Source organism: Chironomus tepperi, unplaced genomic scaffold (assembly GCF_022539635.2).
Source record: "Chironomus tepperi strain 1889 unplaced genomic scaffold, CSIRO-AGI_Ctep_v1 contig_29, whole genome shotgun sequence".
In the NCBI taxonomy this organism is placed as follows: Eukaryota; Metazoa; Arthropoda; class Insecta; order Diptera; family Chironomidae; genus Chironomus; species Chironomus tepperi.
In genome coordinates, this window is record NW_027226151.1 from 104,130 (window position 1) to 125,602 (window position 21,473).

At 35.6% G+C, this 21,473-nt stretch overlaps 4 protein-coding genes across 4 annotated transcripts; 2 read left to right on the top strand and 2 right to left on the bottom strand.

Annotated features, from left to right (window-relative positions):
* Window positions 1–1,560: 1,560 nt before the first annotated feature.
* LOC139093610 (collagen alpha-1(IX) chain-like) lies at window positions 1,561–10,222 on the bottom strand. Its single transcript, XM_070644379.1, has 23 exons — window positions 9,923–10,222; window positions 8,439–8,857; window positions 5,532–5,723; window positions 5,453–5,464; window positions 5,320–5,391; window positions 5,156–5,257; window positions 5,046–5,055; window positions 4,801–4,840; window positions 4,667–4,724; window positions 4,032–4,131; window positions 3,753–3,849; window positions 3,514–3,529; window positions 3,309–3,440; window positions 3,228–3,241; window positions 3,123–3,154; window positions 3,041–3,065; window positions 2,950–2,978; window positions 2,861–2,887; window positions 2,764–2,799; window positions 2,520–2,578; window positions 2,121–2,163; window positions 1,876–1,921; window positions 1,561–1,816 (listed from the first exon to the last, which is right to left on the bottom strand). The coding sequence occupies exons 1-23, from the start codon at window positions 9,993–9,995 to the stop codon at window positions 1,711–1,713; spliced, it is 1,740 nt and encodes a 579-aa protein (XP_070500480.1). The 5' UTR covers window positions 9,996–10,222; the 3' UTR covers window positions 1,561–1,710.
* Window positions 10,223–13,464: 3,242 nt separating this feature from the next.
* On the top strand, window positions 13,465–15,840 carry LOC139093619 (CLIP domain-containing serine protease B15-like). The gene is made up of 4 exons (XM_070644388.1): window positions 13,465–14,197; window positions 14,255–15,232; window positions 15,371–15,552; window positions 15,612–15,840. Exons 2-4 carry the CDS (start codon window positions 15,110–15,112, stop codon window positions 15,826–15,828), a joined length of 522 nt encoding a protein of 173 aa, XP_070500489.1. The 5' UTR covers window positions 13,465–14,197; window positions 14,255–15,109; the 3' UTR covers window positions 15,829–15,840.
* Window positions 13,732–14,481, top strand: LOC139093707 (uncharacterized). Its single transcript, XM_070644523.1, has 2 exons — window positions 13,732–14,197; window positions 14,255–14,481. Exons 1-2 carry the CDS (start codon window positions 13,732–13,734, stop codon window positions 14,479–14,481), a joined length of 693 nt encoding a protein of 230 aa, XP_070500624.1.
* A 1,817-nt stretch (window positions 15,841–17,657) lies between the features above and the next one.
* On the bottom strand, window positions 17,658–19,865 carry LOC139093716 (putative fatty acyl-CoA reductase CG5065). Its single transcript, XM_070644535.1, has 6 exons — window positions 19,407–19,865; window positions 19,111–19,245; window positions 18,834–18,954; window positions 18,715–18,764; window positions 18,201–18,296; window positions 17,658–17,831 (listed from the first exon to the last, which is right to left on the bottom strand). Exons 1-6 carry the CDS (start codon window positions 19,863–19,865, stop codon window positions 17,658–17,660), a joined length of 1,035 nt encoding a protein of 344 aa, XP_070500636.1.
* Between the last annotated feature and the right edge of the window lie 1,608 nt (window positions 19,866–21,473).

Sequence of the window (21,473 nt, forward strand, 5' to 3'; positions counted from 1 at the left end):
GAATACTAAGGACTTATCCAGGAGAGGTTCCGGGGTCAACTTCCTTTTTTAAAAAGAATTCTTCAATTTGCCGGATTTTTTTCATAGAAAAATCATAAAACATCCCTTAGAAAGGTTCAACTTTATCGTAATATCCCCAAATCACACAACATATATCACTTGTAAACGAACCCCACCTACATAAGATTCACTCAATCTATGTCCATCCGACTAAAATATTTCACGATAAAAACCCAAAAAAAAGGAACGCAATGAATGCGAAAAAAATAAGAAGAAGTTCAGCACAAAAACAAGAAAATCTACTTTTAGAAATAAAGAAATTGGAACTGTAGTGATGGGGTAAGTACGCAAGCAAGCAAAAGAAAAAGAAAATATAATGGCCCAAAGCGGAAAATCAAATAACAGTGAAATTGCATTAGTCGAAGGAAGAAAAGGAATGAAACTTCTCATTTTGTGAGCATCGAAATCAAATAAAATGTATTATATTTATTTATTTCTACTTTATGATCATTGCTGGCCAATTCATTTCATTTTCATCTTCATCGCTTCTCATCTCGATGAAAAACGGAAGCAAGAAATGTGGAAAATTTAGTTATTGAACATATCTCGTTAGTATTAATAAAGGAAACTTTGTGTCCCTTGGATTGAAATTTGGAGGATTTCAATTTGTTGGGAAGCATGCCCGAGTGACAGTCAAAGAAATGTAGACAGTCACAAAGGTTTTAAGACTCCGTCATGGAGCCTTTAAGGCTCCGTTAAAGCTCTTTTAATAACACCAAATGAAAACCATCACCATGTGGTCTTTAAAGCTCCGTAACGAAATCTTCTTCATTTTTGTCACTCGAGACGGAACTATACTGAGTTGAACATGCTTTGGGGTTTGGGGTTATTGTGATGAAAATCTTAGAAAATTGAAAAATTCTGTCAGAAAGGAAATTTGAACCTAACCTTTAGCAGGATTTTGGGATTTTTTACGAAAAACTCTAGTAAATTTTGAGTAAATTAATGAATTTTTACCCAATAGTGGAGGTTTGCACAATGCTTTCTTGAAATTCCGGTCCCGATAAATTTTCGGAAGCCCGCAGCCACAGCACTAACCCAGGAAATCCCAATCCCGATAGCGAAAAAGCATAGTTTGTACCAAAAAACTCCTGGAAGGAAGCTATAAATAGAGACAGTACTGCATTTGGTACTGACAATTGGCAGGCGGAAGCTGGCAATAGAGCCAGCTTTAAGCGATATCTGAGTAAGACCATGAATCACAGTTTATCTGTATGGCCATTGAAGTAAGTAAGTAAGTATGGGAGGTTTACCCCCAATGCATTACGAGCATATTCTTGGGAATTGACCCTCTTTCCTCCTAAATACTCTTGTAATCAGGAAATATGGGTCATGCGCGCGTAATCAGGAGAATTGACCCCACTGGATGCACACCCTGCCAAGCTAAATCTGACGATTTTCCCCACAAAGAAACATTCGATTTCCTACATCATCATTATAAGATAGTAAAAAAGTAGATAATGAGATTTGTATCAGATTTTCAACTTAATAAAAACTCAATTTTTTCCTCTTTTTTTTTCATTTTTCCAGTCATGTCGGAAAATTTTTGCAACAAATTTTTTTATTTCTTCAAGTTTTTTTCACATTATTTCCTCATATATCAGTTTCAAATTCGATATTTTCTCAATAAGAGTTTAATTTTACAGCAGTTTATGGTCCTTTTTGGTTTCCTTGAACGCGATTATAGTAGAGCGCGTTTGCTTGAGTCATTGCATGATAGCAATCATTTGGACATTGACCGGGTGTGCCAGGTGGTCTGTAATGAGGAATGTATGAGAATATGATTGGCATAGTGAATTAAGATGATGAGCTTACCCTCGTGGACCAACTTCACCATTTCTACCAGGTTCTCCATTCACACCTAGTTAATTTTAGAAATATTGTTAAGATATTTCGGTTATATACTAGAGAGGAACAGGATGTGATTAGACGATCGTATGTCTAATTGTAAACTGCGGATGCTTACATGATGCATCCTGCTTGTGACTATACGATTGACTGTTCGCAGTCTGTTCCACTAAGGACATTCGCTTAGAATGTTCATTAATTATTTAAATTACCTGCAGATCCTCTTGGACCTTGTTCGCCAATTCCAGGTGGACCCTAGAAAATTTAAATTTTGTTTTTATAATAATTATATCCTTAAAAATCGTTAATTAGATCAGTGGTGGGCAACCTGTATGCCGCGGTACACTAGAAAGGCCATAAACCATATGTCCTGTGGATTTTCAGTCGAGGCTTACCACCAAGGTGTACCGCGAAAAAAAGGTTGCCCCCCATTGAACTAGATTATATTTTTTGTTGCCTTCCTAATCTTCACATAGTGAAATGTTGCCTTCATACCATCTAAGTGGCAATATAATTAGCACCAAATGGCTGGTACTTGACTCAAATTATACAACCATCTCGCAGCTGTGGTGTCAAAATTTCAACATATATGAATTGAACGTGATACTTACAGGAGGTCCTTGTGGACCTTGGGGTCCTGGTCTGCCTTCTCCATCTTCTCCTTTGTCTCCTGTAAATGTAAAAGAGTCATTAATAGTAGAATTTGAAGTTGATACAATTTGAGTCGACACGACTTGAGTTTGTTCCTTAAGAAGAATACATAGACACAAGACGAGAGCCATAAGTGCCATATTGGCTTCTCTAGACTGAATCCAACATATTATTCCAATATTATCGATAATACTGAATACATACCCTTTTCACCTCTCTCTCCACGATCACCTTGATGACCTAAATATCAAAAAAATCAAGTTTAATTCCTCAACAGTTCCTTTAAGTAACTCTAATTAACCTTGATGTCCTTTAACTCCAGGTAAGCCTAATGAAGAGAAATTAATATTTAAAACTAATGGCATTAATTTATTAATTTGTATTCATCACCTGGCATGCCTGGAACTCCTTGATATCCTCTAAGATGAATAAATATTGTCAATTTAATTAATTTTTTTAAATAGCATGTAAAGCTTCATACCTGCCACCCTTTTCACCTTGTCTTCCTGAAATTTAATTTCATTGAATATTTTAATTTATGGAAAAATTGAGCTAGACATTACCTTCAGGTCCAGGTGGTCCTGGTTTTCCTGGTCTGGATAATTTATAAATATTCATTAAAATTGCATAAAATTGAGAAATTCTATGTCTAGATTCTATGTCCTTACCTTCCTTGTTGACCCTATTTGTTTCCAAAAATAATCATTAATCCTTCAATAATAGTTCCTGAATTTTAAAATATTTCATACCGGAGCTCCCTGTGGTCCTTGTAAATTAGCAGTCAAATCAACTAACTGTTCGCGAAGAACATTGTAACAAATATCCCTAATTTCATCGTCAGTCACGCTTCTTCCTGGACTACCATTCATTCCAGGTTCACCCTAAGAAAGAGCATGCATTTTTTATTATTTAATATTCAGGCCTGTAGCTTTAGGAGATTTATATTAAACTTACAGGTGCTCCTCTTGGTCTGGAATGTTAAAAATAATATTAATAAGCATAAATATCGTGAACTAATTAGGACTCAAAGTTGTGTAAAGGGCCATGTCAAGTATAATGGCAAGGATATAAACACACAACCGATCGATTTATCGCAACCTGTTCCCCTGCACTTAAAACTGCTTGGGACTGTTGCGTACGAAATATTAGTTGACTTCGAGCTCTGAAATTTAACATTATCAATTTTAACTTACCCAGCGGTACCTGGTTCTCCTTGAGGGCCTCTTACACCTCCAACAAGATATTGAATTCCACCACCAACTCCAGAATGAACGACTTCACCAGGTGGACCTTAAAGTGTCATAAAATAGCCAGAAATATAGCATGCCTTTAGCTATTATTATCATTTATTGACTCTTTAAAAACAAAACGTTTGAAGATTATTCCATCTTACTACCAGAGCATGAAGTCCATACAAAATACGAGGAGACAAGCTCTACTTACTACATTAATAATGAACGTTTATTGCTTACCTGGTGGTCCTCTTAAACCAGTTTCACCCTTTTCTCCTTTTTGACCTCCACGAACTACAGTTCCTCCAGTGCCAGGAGTGCCAGGTGTTCCGGGAATACCCTAAATATGTATTTAACAAGATGTTGAGTATTGGAACGATTGAATCAAACTTAAACCCTAATAGCACATGGCGGTTAATCGATCCAAAACCAGACATCAAGTCGAGGTGAATCTGGTATTATGCCTGATTAAAGCCGAATATCAAGTGAACTGAGGTTACATTATTGATCGATTAACCGAGTTGTGTTATTTGGATATAATCATTCAAATAAAAATGAATTGATAACTTATCAAGAAGGTTTTCGGGTTGACAGATATTGAAATATTGCCACCACGGCGACGAGGCGGCAGTATACTTAGAACCAAGTGGCAAGCACTTTGTGAAAACACCTCGTCGCCATGGTGTCAACATTTCAATATGTGCCGATCAGGTTCATGACGTAGAAATCTCCAATAATCCGGCTCCATGCCAGCCTGACTGACCCAACAGGCTAAATTCAATGAATTCTGGTCGCAGATTAAAGTCAAGTAGGTCTGTACCCAAATTTTCGGCCATTTCCACACCATATGCTTTTTGTGCTGATCCTAGACTCACCTGAATACCACGTTCTCCCTTCTCTCCTTTCAATCCAGGCAGTCCATTGATTCCGTCTCTATTAAATTATTAAATTCATCAATAAATTCATCAAAACATTCCGCAAATGTCAATAAAAAAGAATTATTTCTCACCTTCCATCATATCCCCTCACTCCCTTTTCGCCTCTCTCACCTTGACAGGTATGAATGAAATGTTAAAAAATAAAAAAAATTGATGAAATCGAATAAAACTTTTTCACTTTGCACATTTATTACCCTTGGGTCCAGAACAATCCGATAAGAAATAAATTGTCAATTCGATTGGTTTTGTGAAAAAAATGGAAAAAATAAAAAGTATAAAGGAACAATAAAAAAGTTTGAGGATATAACAAATCTTACACGTTCACCCTGCATTATTTAAAGTCCAAAACAAGCAGCAACAACAAAAAAAGGAAAAGGAAATGTGAGAAAAAATTGCAAAAGTGACAAAAGCGATTATCTCCTTAACCTGTGTGCCATTAAATCCCTGTGGGCCTTGTGGACAAATTTGACATGTATTTGGGGATGGTCCCTCAACATATTCCGGTTCCGCTCCAGCACTATCATATCCCTGTCATGAAAATAAATTGACAATATTGATGGAACTGCTATTTTTCATCTCACATAACTTACAGGAATCTCATCACATGACTGACGTAATGCACGATCTGGGTCACAAGTCATGGCAAGCCATTGGAGGTCGATCTAATAAATGAGATAAAGTTAAGAGGCATGTATCTAAAAAGGCATCATATTTCATCCTTACAGGCGGTGCCGTCTGTGAAAATAGAAAAAAAAAATAAAGAATTAATCAGCATGAAGCTTCACATGACATAACATTTTACTTCATAATTCCTGTGATTGTCGACAATTTGTGCAATCGACAAGTATCCATTGTTAATGTCATATTGTCCACGTTGACGTAACGGACTTTCAATTTGTCCACTGACACTCTGCACTGGCTTACAGTCAACCCATAATTTAGCACGATTGTCTGTCACGCCAAGCATTATTTTATGCCAACGATCGTCAAAGAGCTGAAATGGATAAATATTTATGTATTGCAGATGATAAAAATGTAGAATGTGAAGGAACAATTAATCATAATTCTATCCACATGTGCCTTTGAATGACAAAAAACATTAAACACAAGTCAAGTTGACATTTAAGAGAAACTTCTTCTTGTTAGTGCTGTTATTAATCGCTTGGTGTGAATTATGGTGATGAAAAGAGGAGATGTGATGTAATGTTTGCATGTTTTTGAGGATTGGTGGAGATTGATAAGAGAAATTGAGGATTGAATGGAAAAGTTCAGAAAATTTGAGTTTTCATGGTTGCTATGAATAATTTTTGAGTAAAGAATCGAAAAAAAAGTCGAAATAAAACCCGAGTTAATTTATAGCACTGGCATCTTTTGTGTTTTCAATTCATATTCTTGATCAGGAACCAATCCCATGAAATCATGAAAGACACACGGTGTAGAAAAGGTGCAAATTTTGTCAATAGGAAATTTGGCATGATGAGAACCTGAGTCTAGATTAGTGTTGTCCAAATTTTGTTGTTTCTCAGCATATCGGCACATAGTTTGAACATTAAAATGCCAAGTGAATTCCCTCTAGTGGCATACCCTGATATCGCAAAATACACAACAAGCGACCGAGATATGTACCGGGATAAGGTCGTTAATGGATATAGTAAAAGCCTATCCAAAGCGCCTCCTCTGAAGGATTGCAGCCCTACAATCAGGCTGGAGATTTTAAGAGTTATAATTGTCCTTATCAGATGATTCTCGAAAAGCACACGGTATAGAAATGACAAAAAATCCGGTCTTTCCACTCAGACTGGATTGAAATCCTTGCCTGGTACCAGATTTTCTGCCTTTTCTACGCAGTGTACTTTTCAGGATTACTGTCAATTACATCCCGAATGGACAAAAAACCGTTAGAACCAGCAATTATCTGGACATTATCTAGTTATAACGTATTTATGTCAACCCGAGAATATATCAATTTACAAGCTGTAGCCACAATTGCTGACGATTTAGTAGGTCTTATGTCTATAAGGAAGCTTTCGAAAGAGACAGCATTGCATTTGGTATTGGCCATATAGCAGATGGAAGCTGGCGAAAGAAACAGCTTTAGGCGACATCTGAGGAAGGCTATGGATCACATTTGGTCTGGATGGGTAGCGTAGTTAGTAAGTAAGTATGTCTTTAAGGCTGATAGAAATAAGCCCATGTGTCCCCATTCCCATCTCCAATGAAGCAGAAAAAGGAACTTTATTGCAACATTAATTTAACTTTATAAAATTAAAATTGAATCACAAAACCAATTATTTTTCATATTATTAAATATCAACAGCACAGAAACTCAATAAAACTTTTCATTTTCCTGTTTTTCTTATCCCGCTCCTCACATCCTCACTCAGACTAAGAATAAATATAGCATAGGAAGGAGAATTTTCCCAAACAATTTTTCTTAAACTGTGAGAAAATAAAATTCTCGAAAAAAAGGAAGAACTTTAAACAAACAGGAAGGAATTGTGAGAAGTAACTAATAGCAAGTAAAAACTTTTATAATTTAGTTTAAAATCACTTCAACAAAATTTTTTTTTACTGTTTGCTGCTTTTCGCTGTTGTTACTGTTAAGTGTTCATCATGAATTAATTTTTAATTTTTTACAGAACAAAAGATAAGTTGGATTGAGTTTGAAATGCATCGGTGGGTGACTTTATAGCACGTTTTTGTGAGATAGTAGGTAATTTTAAGAATATTAAGCAAGATCTTAACAGGAACTAGGCTATAAATTGCTAAGGGTCCGTCACGTACTGACTTATTACGTTGCAAAATAAGGATCCTAAAACAATGAATTAACAAACTGAAACAAACGATAAGGCCAGCTTTAGACGTTATCTGAGAGAGGCCATGGTTCACTATTTGATCTGTACGGCCAGCGAAGGAAGTTTAACAATCGAACCCCCTCATGAATGTAATAAGTGGACGATCCCTAAACACGATTGATCAATTTCGTTCAACCCGAACAGCACACGTTTCACCAGCACGCATTTCATAGGTAAAAAAGTGAACGGTTTAGTTGGAGCCGAACGTGACCATTTATTTCGAAGCCGGCACATGGATAACTGTAGGCCATAAGGTTACCTAATAACATAAACCAAGCGGCGTTCGCTTTTGAATGCCAGTTACTTAGACGCCACTTAATTCAATCTATACAGTCATCAAAGTTGCTGTACGATCCAAGCAGCATTCAAATCACTCGCAAGTGGTTGTCATTGTCAACGAGATACCGCTTTGTTTAAATTTTACGGTCAGTTTAACTGCCATAACTTAATGGTGGCTAAGCGACTATCAAATGACTGTTAAGGGTCTATCAAATTTTAACCTCAAAATCTCATGCAAAAAGCATAAAAAGCGGCTATTCGATCATAACTTCGACCCCGACCAACATGACTCTGGCATGGTACTAGATTCTGTTTAATTAAGGAACCATGCCGGAGTCACGCTGGCCTAATGTCAAATTTTAGATCAATTACCCAAATAGCGCTATTCGGGTCGTAACTTTTCCAATAATTCATAAATTTTCCATTTAGTACCGAAAAACGCGCTCAAAAACTTTCACAACTCAATTCACATCCCACACTTATTCCTCATCTATCCATCACCAGCATACAAAAAAAAAATATAAATTTAAGCACCCATAAAAAATCTTTTCATTCTCCTCTTTATATCCACTTACACTCGAATGACGAAATTCAACAGTTTGCAGTTCACCATCAGATGCGGGCAATGACAAGGCTAATGTTTGACGATCAGGATTCATTGTAACGGTCAATTGTGACTCTTGATATTGATTAGTCAGATGAAACATATGCCATGAATTTGCCTGTTGCTGTCGCTGTCGATAAGTACACTCGAATGAGAATTGGAATGGTGTTCCCAATGGAAATGCTTCTTGTGCTAACATCGTCAAGTTGCTTTCACGTTCAACGCGATATGCTGTCTGATAATCATTGCTACCGACAATTTGTGTTATTGTCTCGTGATGCATCTCATAATTATCTAATTGAAAGTCTCGAATGATATCCCATGTTCCCAAGTCTGCATCGTGACTATCTACTTTCCATTGCCCGCAGGGATCATTTACATAATTTTGCTCTAGAAAAAATTTTAAATTTGATATAAGTGAATTTTCTCGCGAAAAGTAAGCGAGAATTGAAGTTTTGTGGGGTGTCTATATGTTTGCATGGGTGGCATAAGGCTCTTTTTAGAAGCTAGAAAGTAGTTCGGACGGAGAATTTGTACAAGCTTTGTGATTCAGCCAGCGAGAGAATCAGGTGGAAAACAATTTGTAGCAACCTAGGCTTCAAGTCGGTAAGTCGGTAGAGTCGGAGCATGGTTCCAGTAAGTAAGTAAAGAGGTTCGAAGTTAATATGAGCTCTGTATGGATTCTATGTCAGGAAAGGCATATGATGCATAAAAAGATAGAAATTATTGTCTCCAGGTTGGGGATACTTGATAAATTCAGTAGAATCCTGGTACATGCTAGCCTAAAGACACTTTTTCTCTCTTTTGTTGCTTGTTCCTTCTGGCTGTCTATTTTTAAGTTTGCTGCATTGTTCGTATTCATCAATTTAACTGTTGCGACTTCTCGAGTAGAACTAACTATGATTTTTCAACAGGATTTTCAGTTATAAATTTGGCATTAGAATTATTTGTCATAGATTGTCAAGTTTATAACCAGAACTCGAAGTGGACTCGGATATTGAATGGAAAAGTTGACTCGACTCAATATGAAAATTAAAGTCGACTTCGATGTTTGGATCTAACTAGACATATTTTCGACTATAAAAATTGGTGCTTTGGATGGAATTTGGCAGAAAAATTCTGACGAACGTGAACAGACGACCACAGGATGCTCCAGTATATAGAGTAACCGTTGCAGACTTTATGGATGGCAAAAGATCAAGAGGAAGATCGAGAATGTCCTGGATTGGTTGTGTGGATAAGGACGTTCTTAAAACGCAGCAACGGGCCCCGTGCGCCTTAGCCAAGGAAGTAAAAGTAAGTAAGTAATTCCGACGAACAATTCCGATGGTCCCATGCACCAGACTCTAGAAAAGCATCATTGTCCACCTTTAAAGCTTCATACTTTACATTTAACGCCATCAAAATAATCCTATGGACACCCCACCGAACATAAAAATGCAAAAGTATGCTTACGTCCAGTAGAAATATTAACAAGCACTACTAAGAGAATTAGCAACTCAATTTCCATGATTTTTCCCTTTTTCATCTCTTCAACAAGTTTTATTTTTTTTCACAATTTTTCTTTTCAGTTCCTTTTTTTATATCTGCTGCTGCTTCACAAACTTTTTATTCATTCACATCTCTTTTTTTGTTCAGCACATTCACTTCACAATTTCAAAAGGATTTAAGCTGCTTTAAAAATATTTTTTATATTTTTTGCGTTCTATCGACGATGAGACTGAAGTGGACAGCACGGAAACTACACGACAATTGAGATGCTTTTTAAAGAGATTAGCGTTCTAATAACCAAAAATATTTTCAATGCTAAATGGCTGTCTGTTAAACACATTTATGGAGAATATATATAAAAATAGAATTAAGCATTGAATCAAGCATATGATATGAGGGAGATAGAGACAGACATACATGGACATTATACAATGTCGACATATTTTAAATAGGAGAAAAGATTATGATTTATTTATCAGAATGGAAATGTGAAAACCATATGTTGGCAAAAAAAAGAGCAATGGAATTTTTTGAGAATTGATTCATGGTATGAAATGCTAGTGTGATGGTGTATGGTCATGCATTTTATTATTTATAACAATTGAATATTTTGGTGCTTTTAAAAATAATAAAAAAATATTTTAAAATTTCATGCAATTTTTGAAATTTATTTATTTTTATGGCTGGTGCTTGACTATCTGAATTTTTGAATCTAGGCAATTTCAAAGAAACTCTTGATTTCAACTTCTTCACAGTAAATCTAATCGAAGCGACAAAATATTATTAATACGATGACGTAGTGGTCCCAAGCGAATACGTTGTGCTTTCCAGTCTTACACTAAGATTAATTATATTCAATAGCTTAGACCAGCGCTTAACTTATCTTCCTTACTTTCGCGGCACACTTTGGTGGTAAGCTTCTACCGAAATCGCAAACGCTAGATGGTTCATAGCATTTCCAAAATGTTTCGGCTGCACACAGGTAGCCCATCACTGAACTAGACAGAGCATTCTGTTGCTTTCTTTGTGCAAGTTAAGAACGGAGATGGTAGGTGGTAAACCATACTCTTCCTATCCTGATAATGGTGCTATTATACTTTAGGCAGGGTTTTTTTTAAAAATAGGCTTTTAATCTATTTTTCTAAGTGCATATCCCTGTTCAAAGCTGTACATTTAGTGATAAAAAGGAATACTACGAGAAAATAGCGGAATCAGACTTCGGCATCTTCAATTCCCAGAACCTAAACAGTCAAAATACATCAATATTTTACACAAATGTCATCAATGCATCTTAGTTTCTCAGCATACTTACTAATATCTAATACTCAATAATTGACATTACTTGGCTTACTACAGGAGAGAAGGAGGTAGAACAACAACAAATGAAGTTAGCAGAAGTAGCCGTTATAACCCGGAACAGAGACCTGTTCAATCGCTTTATGCCCAACGATTCACAGTGGATCAATAGGAACCAATCATCATCAATAATTGACATAATACAGAACAGTGATGAAAGAATGTCAGCTCAATTGGCAGACAGACAATTTGTACAAACTAGGCAACAGAGCCAGCAGCAGATTCAGATGAGTTGTCTGATGTGGAACATAGTTACAGTAAGTAAGTAATTAAAATGATAATAACACATAATATAATGTCTACAAAAGTAGTAAATCAAGTAATATTACATTAGCGACTCTCAATATTTTCATTACACAAAACGTAAACACATAAGCCTGGTTATAATCTTTTTGACCTATCTGCATTGTTGTTGATGATGCTGAAGATGATACAAAATAATCATGACCATTTTTAATTCTCTGCCTTTAATTTTAATTAATCTCAAATGTTATTTAAAATTAATTGCTTAAAAATCATGAAACAAAAAATTGTCGATGAATGTATGAGGACAGATCATCACCAAAAATACAGTTCCAAAAATTATAATGGCGAGCAAATGTTCTTCTATTTTATTATTTAATATATTTTTTTATAAATTCATATCAGATGGGAACTTCATCCAGTATGTCTGTGTATGCATGCAAAAAATAAAATATAAAATTATAAAAATTTGATGATGAGAATTGAGAGATCTGTGCCTGTATCAGACACTTTTTTTTTCATTTCATGCAACATGTTGCTCGATTTTTTTGTATTCGTTCAGATGCTGAAAAATTTATGATGCTGACCTACATAATTGATAATCATGTTATGTGTATGTGAGCTGTGTGAAGATTTTAAGCTTTGTCTTATTAATTTTTGATGATTTGAATTGGTAATTGGATTTGATATTGGATTTTTTTAGTAGGTTTTAGTGTGGATAGTGGTATGGTCATGGTTAGGCTATGTGTGTGATGATTTTGATAGACTTGATGTCTATGAACTATGAACGATCGATGATTTGTGATATGTTTAAGTATTGAGTCAATTTTTATTATTGACTATTTTCTATGTAATATCTCGATATATAAAGATGTTCCCATACACAGCAAACTCGACCAAGAAGTTCTGAACTTCTATCGCCCGATTTAAGCGCATTTTTGTACCAACCATCAGAAATTGATTAAATCAATTAGTTTTGTGCAATATAATTTTCTAACGATTTTGAAAATTTTTAAAATTTCCAAGTAAAATTTCTCATTTGCAGCCGACTTCAGGTATGTTTACAAATGAAATATTAACCAAATTAAAGTCATTAATTGTCGAATTTATTAATGATTATAAGATTTAAGACTATATGATGCACCAATTATTCAATAAAACTGATCTAACAAAGCTTATTTTGACTCTCTATGATGTCTGGGTAAGGAGTTGTCAACAGCATTCGACCAACCGGACAGTTGTTTATTAAGCTGCCATTTTTCCTAAAATGCGCTTAAAAGTTCATTATCCTCCCGATCATCACAAATGAAGAAGGCTCTTCTAAATCTTTTTTTAATACCAAATGGAAGTAGCCCAAATTCGGCAGCTAAACGTACGCCCAAAATAGGCGGCTTCTATAGGATGTTAACAAAAGAGCTTTAGTCAAGTCTCGTTGTGAAGCCTTCTTCATTTCATGTGTCCTCGGGTCTGTAACGTAATAAGTGAATGGTCCTAAAGAAATCATCACCATCATCATCTAGCATGAATCAAGAATTACTTTTGAATTAAGGTGATTCCCCTCAAAAATTTCTCAACATTCTGATTCTTACTTCTTGTTCTATATTATTTCAGTGTTGTCAAAATTATGTGTCGCGGTACATAAGCCAAGAATCTTCAGAAATCCTATAAACCGTCTTATGTGTGAGGATTCAGCCGAGGCTTACGATCAAAGTGTGCCGTAGCCTAGAAAAATGTTATACAACACTGCATCACCTCAACACAACCAAAATAATCTCGTCATAACAAAGAAATTGAAATAGTCAAAAATCCAGTTCCAGCGAAGTGTAAATAAAAAGAATCAGCGAGAATTCCCCATCGTAATAACGACCAAATTCTACGTATTGACTCATTCAAGAAAACATTCATTTTTTAAAACCGGAATAAATGATTATTGAGTAAAATACCGTATTTACAGGTATAAATAAACACAACGTTTAGTGTTCGGCTGATGTGCTAAGTAGAATGCCGACTTTTTATTCTCATTTAGTGCTAAAATATCTTTGTTATTGATCGGATCTCGTGTTGAATTTTGCTGCTTTTTGTGTTAAGTATTAAGCAATAATTAGTAAATATTCTGTGCCTTAAACATAGCAATTGCTGTACATGTCATCAAGTTAACTTAAATTCCACAAAAAATGTCGATTAAGTCATCAATTTCTATAATCATCCTCACATTAATCACAATAAACAATGCAGGCAGAGTGTCATACCTAAATGGACTGGAAGAAGATGAATCATGTGAATTAAGCACTGGATCATTAGGGGAGTGCCGCAAAATCTCAGATTGCATAGATGAGTTTGAGAGTTTCCGCAGTAAAAGACTAAACATTCTGACAATATGCAAGTATGAGAAGAAGCACTACGACACGTTAATTTGCTGCCCGGAACAATATCAAAATAGAGTGTCAATTACTACCTCAAATATAACTGAAAGAAATAAGAATGGTGATATTTTTGACTATGAAACCTGTCAAATTAAGTTGCTAAAATATCGAGAAAAGTCAATCAATCCTGAATACTTTGCGAATGCCATCAGTCGTGGAGTTATTGCTAATGATAGTGAGAATTGTAGGAAACTTGACAGATTCTATGAAATAGCACGTACGTCTCTTATGCTTATCTATTGACTGCATTTATCTAACTGTTTTGACATTCCAGAAACACAAGACTTTACCGCTGGCAACAGCAAGTTCCAATGTCCCAAAAGTACACTGACTCCTCCTTTTAGTCAAGATGTAACAACTATTTTCAAAGGTGATCGTCCAAATATGGCAGCTATAGGTTGGACAAAAAATGATAAATCAATAATTTACAGATGTGCTGGATCTATTGTCACTGAAAGGTTTATTGTTACAGCTGCACATTGTAGATATTATGATGGGTAAGGATTACAGTAGTTTTGAAGGTTAAATAGCATTTTAGGGACTAGTTGTGCTGTATTTTAGTGTATTCTACGATATTGGCACGGTACCGTGTAGGTACACTACTAGTAAGGTTCAATGATACACCTGGTATGGTATCTGTACTGTACCAATTTTATTCTAATACCGTAGCACCGGTGTATAATTGGTACGGTGATACGGGACACTTTCTCATCCCATGAATTCCATTGTGCCATCGGAGAATCCGCACCACCACCGGAGAAACCGGCATCTGAACTTAAAGTCGACTCGACCCCAAGCTCCACAATGTGAAAAATCACATTTTCTTAAAAATGAGTCAAATTTTGCCGTTAGGTCAAATTAGTCGTCGCGGACCATCAGGGTACTCTGGCGAACATGATGTGCCATTCAGGATATCATATTCAAGTCAACTTCGAACTCTCCTTAAACCTTAATAACTCCAAAAATTACAATTTCTTTTCCATTTTCTAGTATTCAATCAGATTCCGTTCGTGTTGGAGATCGTTACCTCCTCACCCATCTTGACGATGAAAATGCACAAAATCTTGAAATTGAGAGATTCTTCTCACATCCAAATTATGACTCACGATATCTATACAATGATATTGGAATGATCAAGACTGTAGGTGAAATTATATTTAGCCGTTTTGTAACTCCAGCATGCATAGCTGATTTAGATCAAAGTAAAAGCTCGGGAAGATTTGATACATGGACTGTGGCTGGATATGGACAAGTGAGTTTTATTATAATTGTTGACAGACAAGCTGCTTGTGAATTATCATCAAAATTGAGCATGCTCATCTGATGAGTTTGGTCACTGTCTGTTAGGGAATTATCATCAAAATTTTAAAAAAATCTAATCAATTTTCAGACAGAAGATCGGATTCCTAAAAACACTCTGCTGGAAGTGATGGTCACTTCTCTATCAAATGAAGATTGTGGCAGGTTTTATGCATCCAATCCATATTTACCTAATGGCATACATGAGAGTCAAATATGTATTAGAAGTGTTGCTAAGAACTTTGCTAAGGAGAGATACTATCCTGATTCTTGGTAAGTTAATGACATTCAGCCCTATTAATCTTGAATTTCATGACAATATTTCGTTATAGCTTTGGTGACTCCGGAAGTCCACTTCAATTCAGAGATATTTATGAAACGTTCCCAGAAAACTTCAACGTAACGCTGATCTCTGACATCTATAAATTGTATACAGTGTTAGGAGTGGTGTCTTTTGCGAACGGTGATTGCAGCTTTAACAGTCCATCAATTTACACAAATGTTTATTATTATCGTGATTGGATTAGAAAAATTATGAATAAAAATTGATTATTTTATCAAAAAAGTCAGAAATTTAATCTTTCTTGATCCATTTATAGCAGTGATTCTCAGATTTTTTCGAGGGTGACACAACAAATCGCATGCATATATATCGCTTCAAATCTGAATGATTTATGACATACTAGACTCTAAAGACAAAAGCAGTGGTGAGCAACCCGTGTACCGCGTCACTTAAGTGTGCTGCCAAATTTATTTGAAAATGAAACTTATGGAATTTTAGCAAAGGTTTGCCACAAAGGAGACACAAAAAATAAAGAGTATAGCATAGCATTGTTTAGTTATTTTAGAGAAGTTGTTCGGTTTTCCTTAGGGTAGGCTTGAAACCCCAAGTCTAATCCGAGCGACGCAAACAATGAGCATTTAAAGACCACTTCTGGTAGAACACTAGCTGCGGATCCTAATTTGAGTACCTCTGACCTTTCTACAGTTTACCAATACACAGACTTTTTCGATAGATGATTTGACTTAAGGCTTACAATTTACATATATAGCGAATACACATCATGGTTCATGACTATGATTTAAAACCTTGCGGTGACAGAGATGGGATCTGAAAATATGTACCAAAATTCCCAGACGTTCCATTATTAAAAGTATTTATTCGTGTAGGTATTAAAGTTCTTCATAAATATAGGATAATTAATTTAGTTACAAACGAAGAATTCGACCCGAGCAGCACAATGGAGTCTTCTGGGTGCCATTGATGTCGAGCTTTTGGGGCAGTATTATCAAAGTATATAGGTTATAGTTTGAATAAAAGGTCGGTAAGATTCTTAACAGTAAGAATTACAAAAACTATCAGTAAAAATCCCAAAAAATACTTCATAGACCTCAGCCTGCAAAAGGAATTAACCATTAATAGTCAAATTAAAAATATTTCATCTCAATTCATACCTAGTAAGCTTCTTTTTTCCTCTCACTGAATCCAGATTGTGTTCCTTCAATATAAACTTCCTGATTCCAAAATAGAAGTCATGATGATAAGTTTTCCAATCCATTGATCTTAAATCAAAGTAGAACTCTTCATTTGGAGAATCTTCCATCGAGTTCAATAGCTCTTCACATTTTTCGGATTTAAATTTGAATGGAAGTGTGGCAACAAAATTGGCAGCATCAAATATCCTTTTGTTAGTTTTATAATATTTGGCAGCTCTGTAAAAGATTTGGATATTGGTTAAGAAGCATAAGTGAGCCAAAATTATCTAATAGACCAGTGTTGTCCAAACTGTTTTCTACCATGACACACCTTGGTGGTGAGCCACGACCAAGACCGGTAGCACACTAGTTTTGCACGACAGACAGTTTGGTCAACACTGTTGCAGACAGTCAGTCAGTCAATTAGACAGTAGTCAGTTAGTCAGTTAGTCAGTTAGTCAGTTAGTCAGTTAGTCAGTTAGTCAGTTAGTCAGTTAGTCAGTTAGTCAGTTAGTCAGTTAGTCAGTTAGTCAGTTAGTCAGTTAGTCAGTTAGTCAGTTAGTCAGTTAGTCAGTTAGTCAGTTAGTCAGTTAGTCAGTTAGTCAGTTAGTCAGTTCGTCAGTCAATCAGTCAGTCAATTAGACACTCAGTCGGTCAGTTTAATGCACTAATACTTACAATGCTTTCCCTCCTGACAATTTGGCATAAAAATCCATCAAATATGCCGGTATTAAATGTGTCAGGAACTGATCTACTTCATATGCCCATTTTGACTCGTACGATCTCATTTCGGGATACCAGATAATTTTTGCTAGTAAATTAAAAATCGTCCATTATCATCAACAGTTTAGTAAGCACCCAATGGGCCACAGCACACAGGCTGCTCACCACTAGCTCTCTAACTAACCTGATGGATATTTCTGTCCAATATTTACACTAAGGTCAGCAAACTGTTCAAATGTTATTGGATGAACATCACCAGATACGCTATTATAAACTTTTACGGAAGCAACATCACAGCAAGTATAATTTTCTCTTGTAACAGTCCATGATGCTGCGATAATCGTGTTTACAACCTATTCGCAAGGTCAAATGTAAATTAATCAGTTGTGATAAGATATGGCCAGTTATAAAAATTTAAAATATTTTGTGCTTAAAAATTGAGAAAAAAATGTCATTTCAAGGTTATTCATTTTTGAAGGTCTATGACTGGCTGTAGAAGTTCTCTAGAATTTTTATGCATAACTCTCTTGATTTCAGGATTTCAATAGCCATTGAAATATAAGTCGGTTAATCTAATAAAAATCCAGCACCAAATTAAAATCGATTCTAGCATCAAGTCATGCCGGCCTGGGGTCAGATTTTTGATCAATCAACCAGTTTATGCTAATCAGGTTACCATAATTTGCAGTTTCAAGAAAAGCATAATTCAAAACCCATCTTACCATATCAGCTGGAACTACATCACACAGAGCATCTTTGGAACAATAGCCGGAACAAAACATTCCACGAGCAACAGCATCAATAAACGGTGTAATGGCCTGAAAAGTTTAGTAAATCAGTATACCATGTAGGACATCGCTACGTCGCCCATATTAACTTTAATACGAAAAGTTGCCCTGACGGCATCGTGACAGCGGAATTCGATTCTTAAATTGCATAAAGCATGCATAGAACTTGAATCAATACCGAGCGGCAAAGTGTATTTTTGGCCATAAAAATGGTTCAACATCAAATGTCACGGTATCGTTAGGACAACTTCGTGTCAAATTGTTGATGCGGCGACCAGAGTTGCAATCTGTGACAGGTCAACAGAAACAGTCCACCTGTGACAGGTCGTTACCTGTGACAGGTACCTGTGGTCGCAACTCTGGCGGCGACAACGGGATGCTCTAACAATCACGTTGTGCTGTTCGAGATTTGAATATCTTTGAATGCCTTAACAAGTAACTGTCTTACCGTATAACTATCCGTCCATCCTACTTTTGGTTCAGCCACACAAGCACCAACTGCATTAATTATTAGTCAAGTAAGGTAAGATCCAAAAATTAAATTTCTCTGGAACTAAAATAACTTACTGATTGATGGACGAACGATTGCTATTGGCAAACCTATTCCATCTATAGTTATGAGGATCTCGGCTAGTGCTTTTGCAAAGACGTAGGTATTTTCATGATTTTTCAGTAATCTTGGTGTCCACTGGAAATAGAAGTCCAATTTTCAGTAATAAGCATTGTACATAAATCGTACAATATTGTAGCTCAAGCAACACTTAAAAATGAGCTATAAACTTGGTTCCTAATATGGTTCCTAATCATTCCTTAGCTATGGTATGCAGATTAAGTATATGCCTACCTCTTTTAAAATATCATCAGGAAAATTTTCACATAAGTTGATAATAGCATGAGGATCGAGTTCAGTTGGATGAATTTTCTCCTTAATCTCTGGCAATATTAAGTTACAGTATGCAGTTGAGGTGTGAATCATCGACTGAAATGTTCAATTTGAGAGTTTAGCTCAGAATTGTCACTAAAAGACCACAAAACTGAGATATACCCTAACAGACAAATAGTATGCTTTAGTGGTACAGAAAGGACACTCGGTACCTACAAGCGTCCATTTGTATGTTAGGGATATCCTCTAAAAATCACCTTTAAGTTCTTCATCTGATGAGCCAATTTAAGCAATTCCCTCATAGACCTCAAATTAGTCAGTACAGCCTTTTTTAATGTATCATTTAATGCCACAGAAGCTGCTGCATGAATTATCACTGACACTTTATCAAATAATACTTCCTGATCAGTCTTTGAAATTCCCAGTTCCAAACATGAAACATCACCTTCAATTAAAATTATTTTTTGCAGTGCTTCTGGGCTTTTTTCACGCAACAAGTCAAAGGCTGGTGAATTAACAACTTTCAAGTGTCTATCATTAATGTGTGTATTATGTCTTGGACGAATTAGGAAGTAAATATTTTCAATTCCTGGACATGAACGTAAAAGCTTCTCAACAACTAATTTGCCTAAGAATCCAGTTCCGCCAGTGACAAAGACACTTCTTCCATTATAGAATTCACTAATTGATGGTTTATTTATATCCAGCAGTTCCATTTTTAAAGAATATCCAAGTTACACAATCACTTCCGAATTCTGAACTAAAACTGAAAATATTTCATAATATTGTTACTGCTTTTATAGATTCAAGATCAATCTGATGCTGATCATTAACAATTTTACATAATATTGTAAATCTAGTCAGTTCCTAAAACTTGAAATATCAAAAAACCGGAAACCTTTTTACAGATCATTAACAATATTCACATGTAACTTATGATGATGATTTAGTTTCTGATAATATGTTTATTTTCGTCTGTTGAACTTCTAAAAATCAAGTTTTTGATAGATGTTGGAACAAGTAAAAACTAACTTACATGCTGTACATTTTCTGACGTGTGATGAACAACTGACTTCTGATGACACTTTGTTAGCCCGCAAGATATGACATGAGACAAGACTGTGACTGGATTTGACTGATTCTGGAATCTAGCCAGAGTCATGCTGAAGTGGCTACAGATCCAGCATTTCTATATCTACTTCTATGCTTTCCGGGTAGCTTATACCAAGGGTCAGACACTCCAATGTACTGTACTTACTGTACATTCTAAACTTAATGTTCTCCTTTCTGTTATTACTGTATTTTTCATACAAGTCAGTTAGTAGAGTAAGTACACTAGTGTAATTTAGGAATGTCTGACCCTTGACTTACACATAGCAAAACATGTTAAAAATATTATTCATAATGCTGATTTCAAGCTAATTATTCAAATTATAGCCATTTTAGTGATATTCACAAATTCTGAGTTCAGATTGAAATATCTCTAATAATATCTACTGATAATAGCTACTGAGCTTTTAATGCTCGGCTAATCATCTTTTAATAACATCCGGAGTACGAAGTCGACTTGAATTTTGTTTGGAGTCGACTTTTCCATGCAAAATCCGAGTCGGCTTCGAGCTCTGATAACACCAAATAGAAGCTGCCTAAATTAAGCAGCCATATGGATGCCAAACCGAGTCGGCTTCCATTTAGTGCTCAGCTCCGTGGCGGTACCTTCTTCATTTATGTCGCTCGGGTTAGCCTCAGTTTTAAAATATTCACATTAAACTTTATCAATGAATACGTAATTTGCTGTGTTAAAAAAAAAATAAATAGAAGAATCAAGTTAAAGACTCTCATGTGAATTGAAGTCCTCAAAAATCGAATAAAAATTATTCAGAATAAATGGGGAAAATTGGAAAAAAAAAGTTTCCAGTTTGTTAGTTAAAAGTTTTCTTATTTAAGATTTTTTCTTTCATTCATTTCTGTCTCTTTTGGATTTCAATAAATCTCATCATATAAGTTGTAGCATGAAGAAGTTAGAATGGTTTGGGTAGTTTTATGATTAAGACGCTTAAGCTGGAAGTTGAATTATTTTCGGAAAATAACAAAATGACTTTGAATCGTTTCCCCTTCTCCTTCTTGGGTTCCAGTGAATGGGTAATTAAAGTTGAGTCTGGTTATCCAAGACATTTGTCGTATTTTCAATGTTTAGTAATTTTTGCCTCATGGAAAGAAGCTGCAGATAGAGACAGTATCACATTTGTTATTGGTAATTTGCAAGCGGTAGCCAGCGATAGAGCCAACTTCATGCGTCGACTGAGGGAGGCCATGGATCACAC

What these genes read in the sequence shown, in the direction of transcription:
- LOC139093610 (XM_070644379.1), bottom strand. Translation starts at nt 9,995, where the DNA reads ATGAAAAAGGGAAAAATCATGGAAATTGAGTTGCTAATTCTCTTAGTA. An exon ending in AGGGAGAACGTGGTATTCAG is followed by an intron (nt 4,132 to 4,666) that starts GTGAGTCTAGGA and finishes ATACATATTTAG; the next exon opens with GGTATTCCCGGAACACCTGG. An exon ending in AGGTCCAAGAGGATCTGCAG is followed by an intron (nt 1,922 to 2,120) that starts GTAATTTAAATA and finishes AAAATTAACTAG; the next exon opens with GTGTGAATGGAGAACCTGGT.
- LOC139093707 (XM_070644523.1), top strand. Translation starts at nt 13,732, where the DNA reads ATGTCGATTAAGTCATCAATTTCTATAATCATCCTCACATTAATCACA. An exon ending in CAGATTCTATGAAATAGCAC is followed by an intron (nt 14,198 to 14,254) that starts GTACGTCTCTTA and finishes TTGACATTCCAG; the next exon opens with AAACACAAGACTTTACCGCT.
- LOC139093619 (XM_070644388.1), top strand. Translation starts at nt 15,110, where the DNA reads ATGATCAAGACTGTAGGTGAAATTATATTTAGCCGTTTTGTAACTCCA. An exon ending in CTGTGGCTGGATATGGACAA is followed by an intron (nt 15,233 to 15,370) that starts GTGAGTTTTATT and finishes ATCAATTTTCAG; the next exon opens with ACAGAAGATCGGATTCCTAA. An exon ending in AGATACTATCCTGATTCTTG is followed by an intron (nt 15,553 to 15,611) that starts GTAAGTTAATGA and finishes ATTTCGTTATAG; the next exon opens with CTTTGGTGACTCCGGAAGTC.
- LOC139093716 (XM_070644535.1), bottom strand. Translation starts at nt 19,865, where the DNA reads ATGGAACTGCTGGATATAAATAAACCATCAATTAGTGAATTCTATAAT. An exon ending in ATCAGATGAAGAACTTAAAG is followed by an intron (nt 19,246 to 19,406) that starts GTGATTTTTAGA and finishes TGAACATTTCAG; the next exon opens with TCGATGATTCACACCTCAAC. An exon ending in CTGATGATATTTTAAAAGAG is followed by an intron (nt 18,955 to 19,110) that starts GTAGGCATATAC and finishes TTCTATTTCCAG; the next exon opens with TGGACACCAAGATTACTGAA.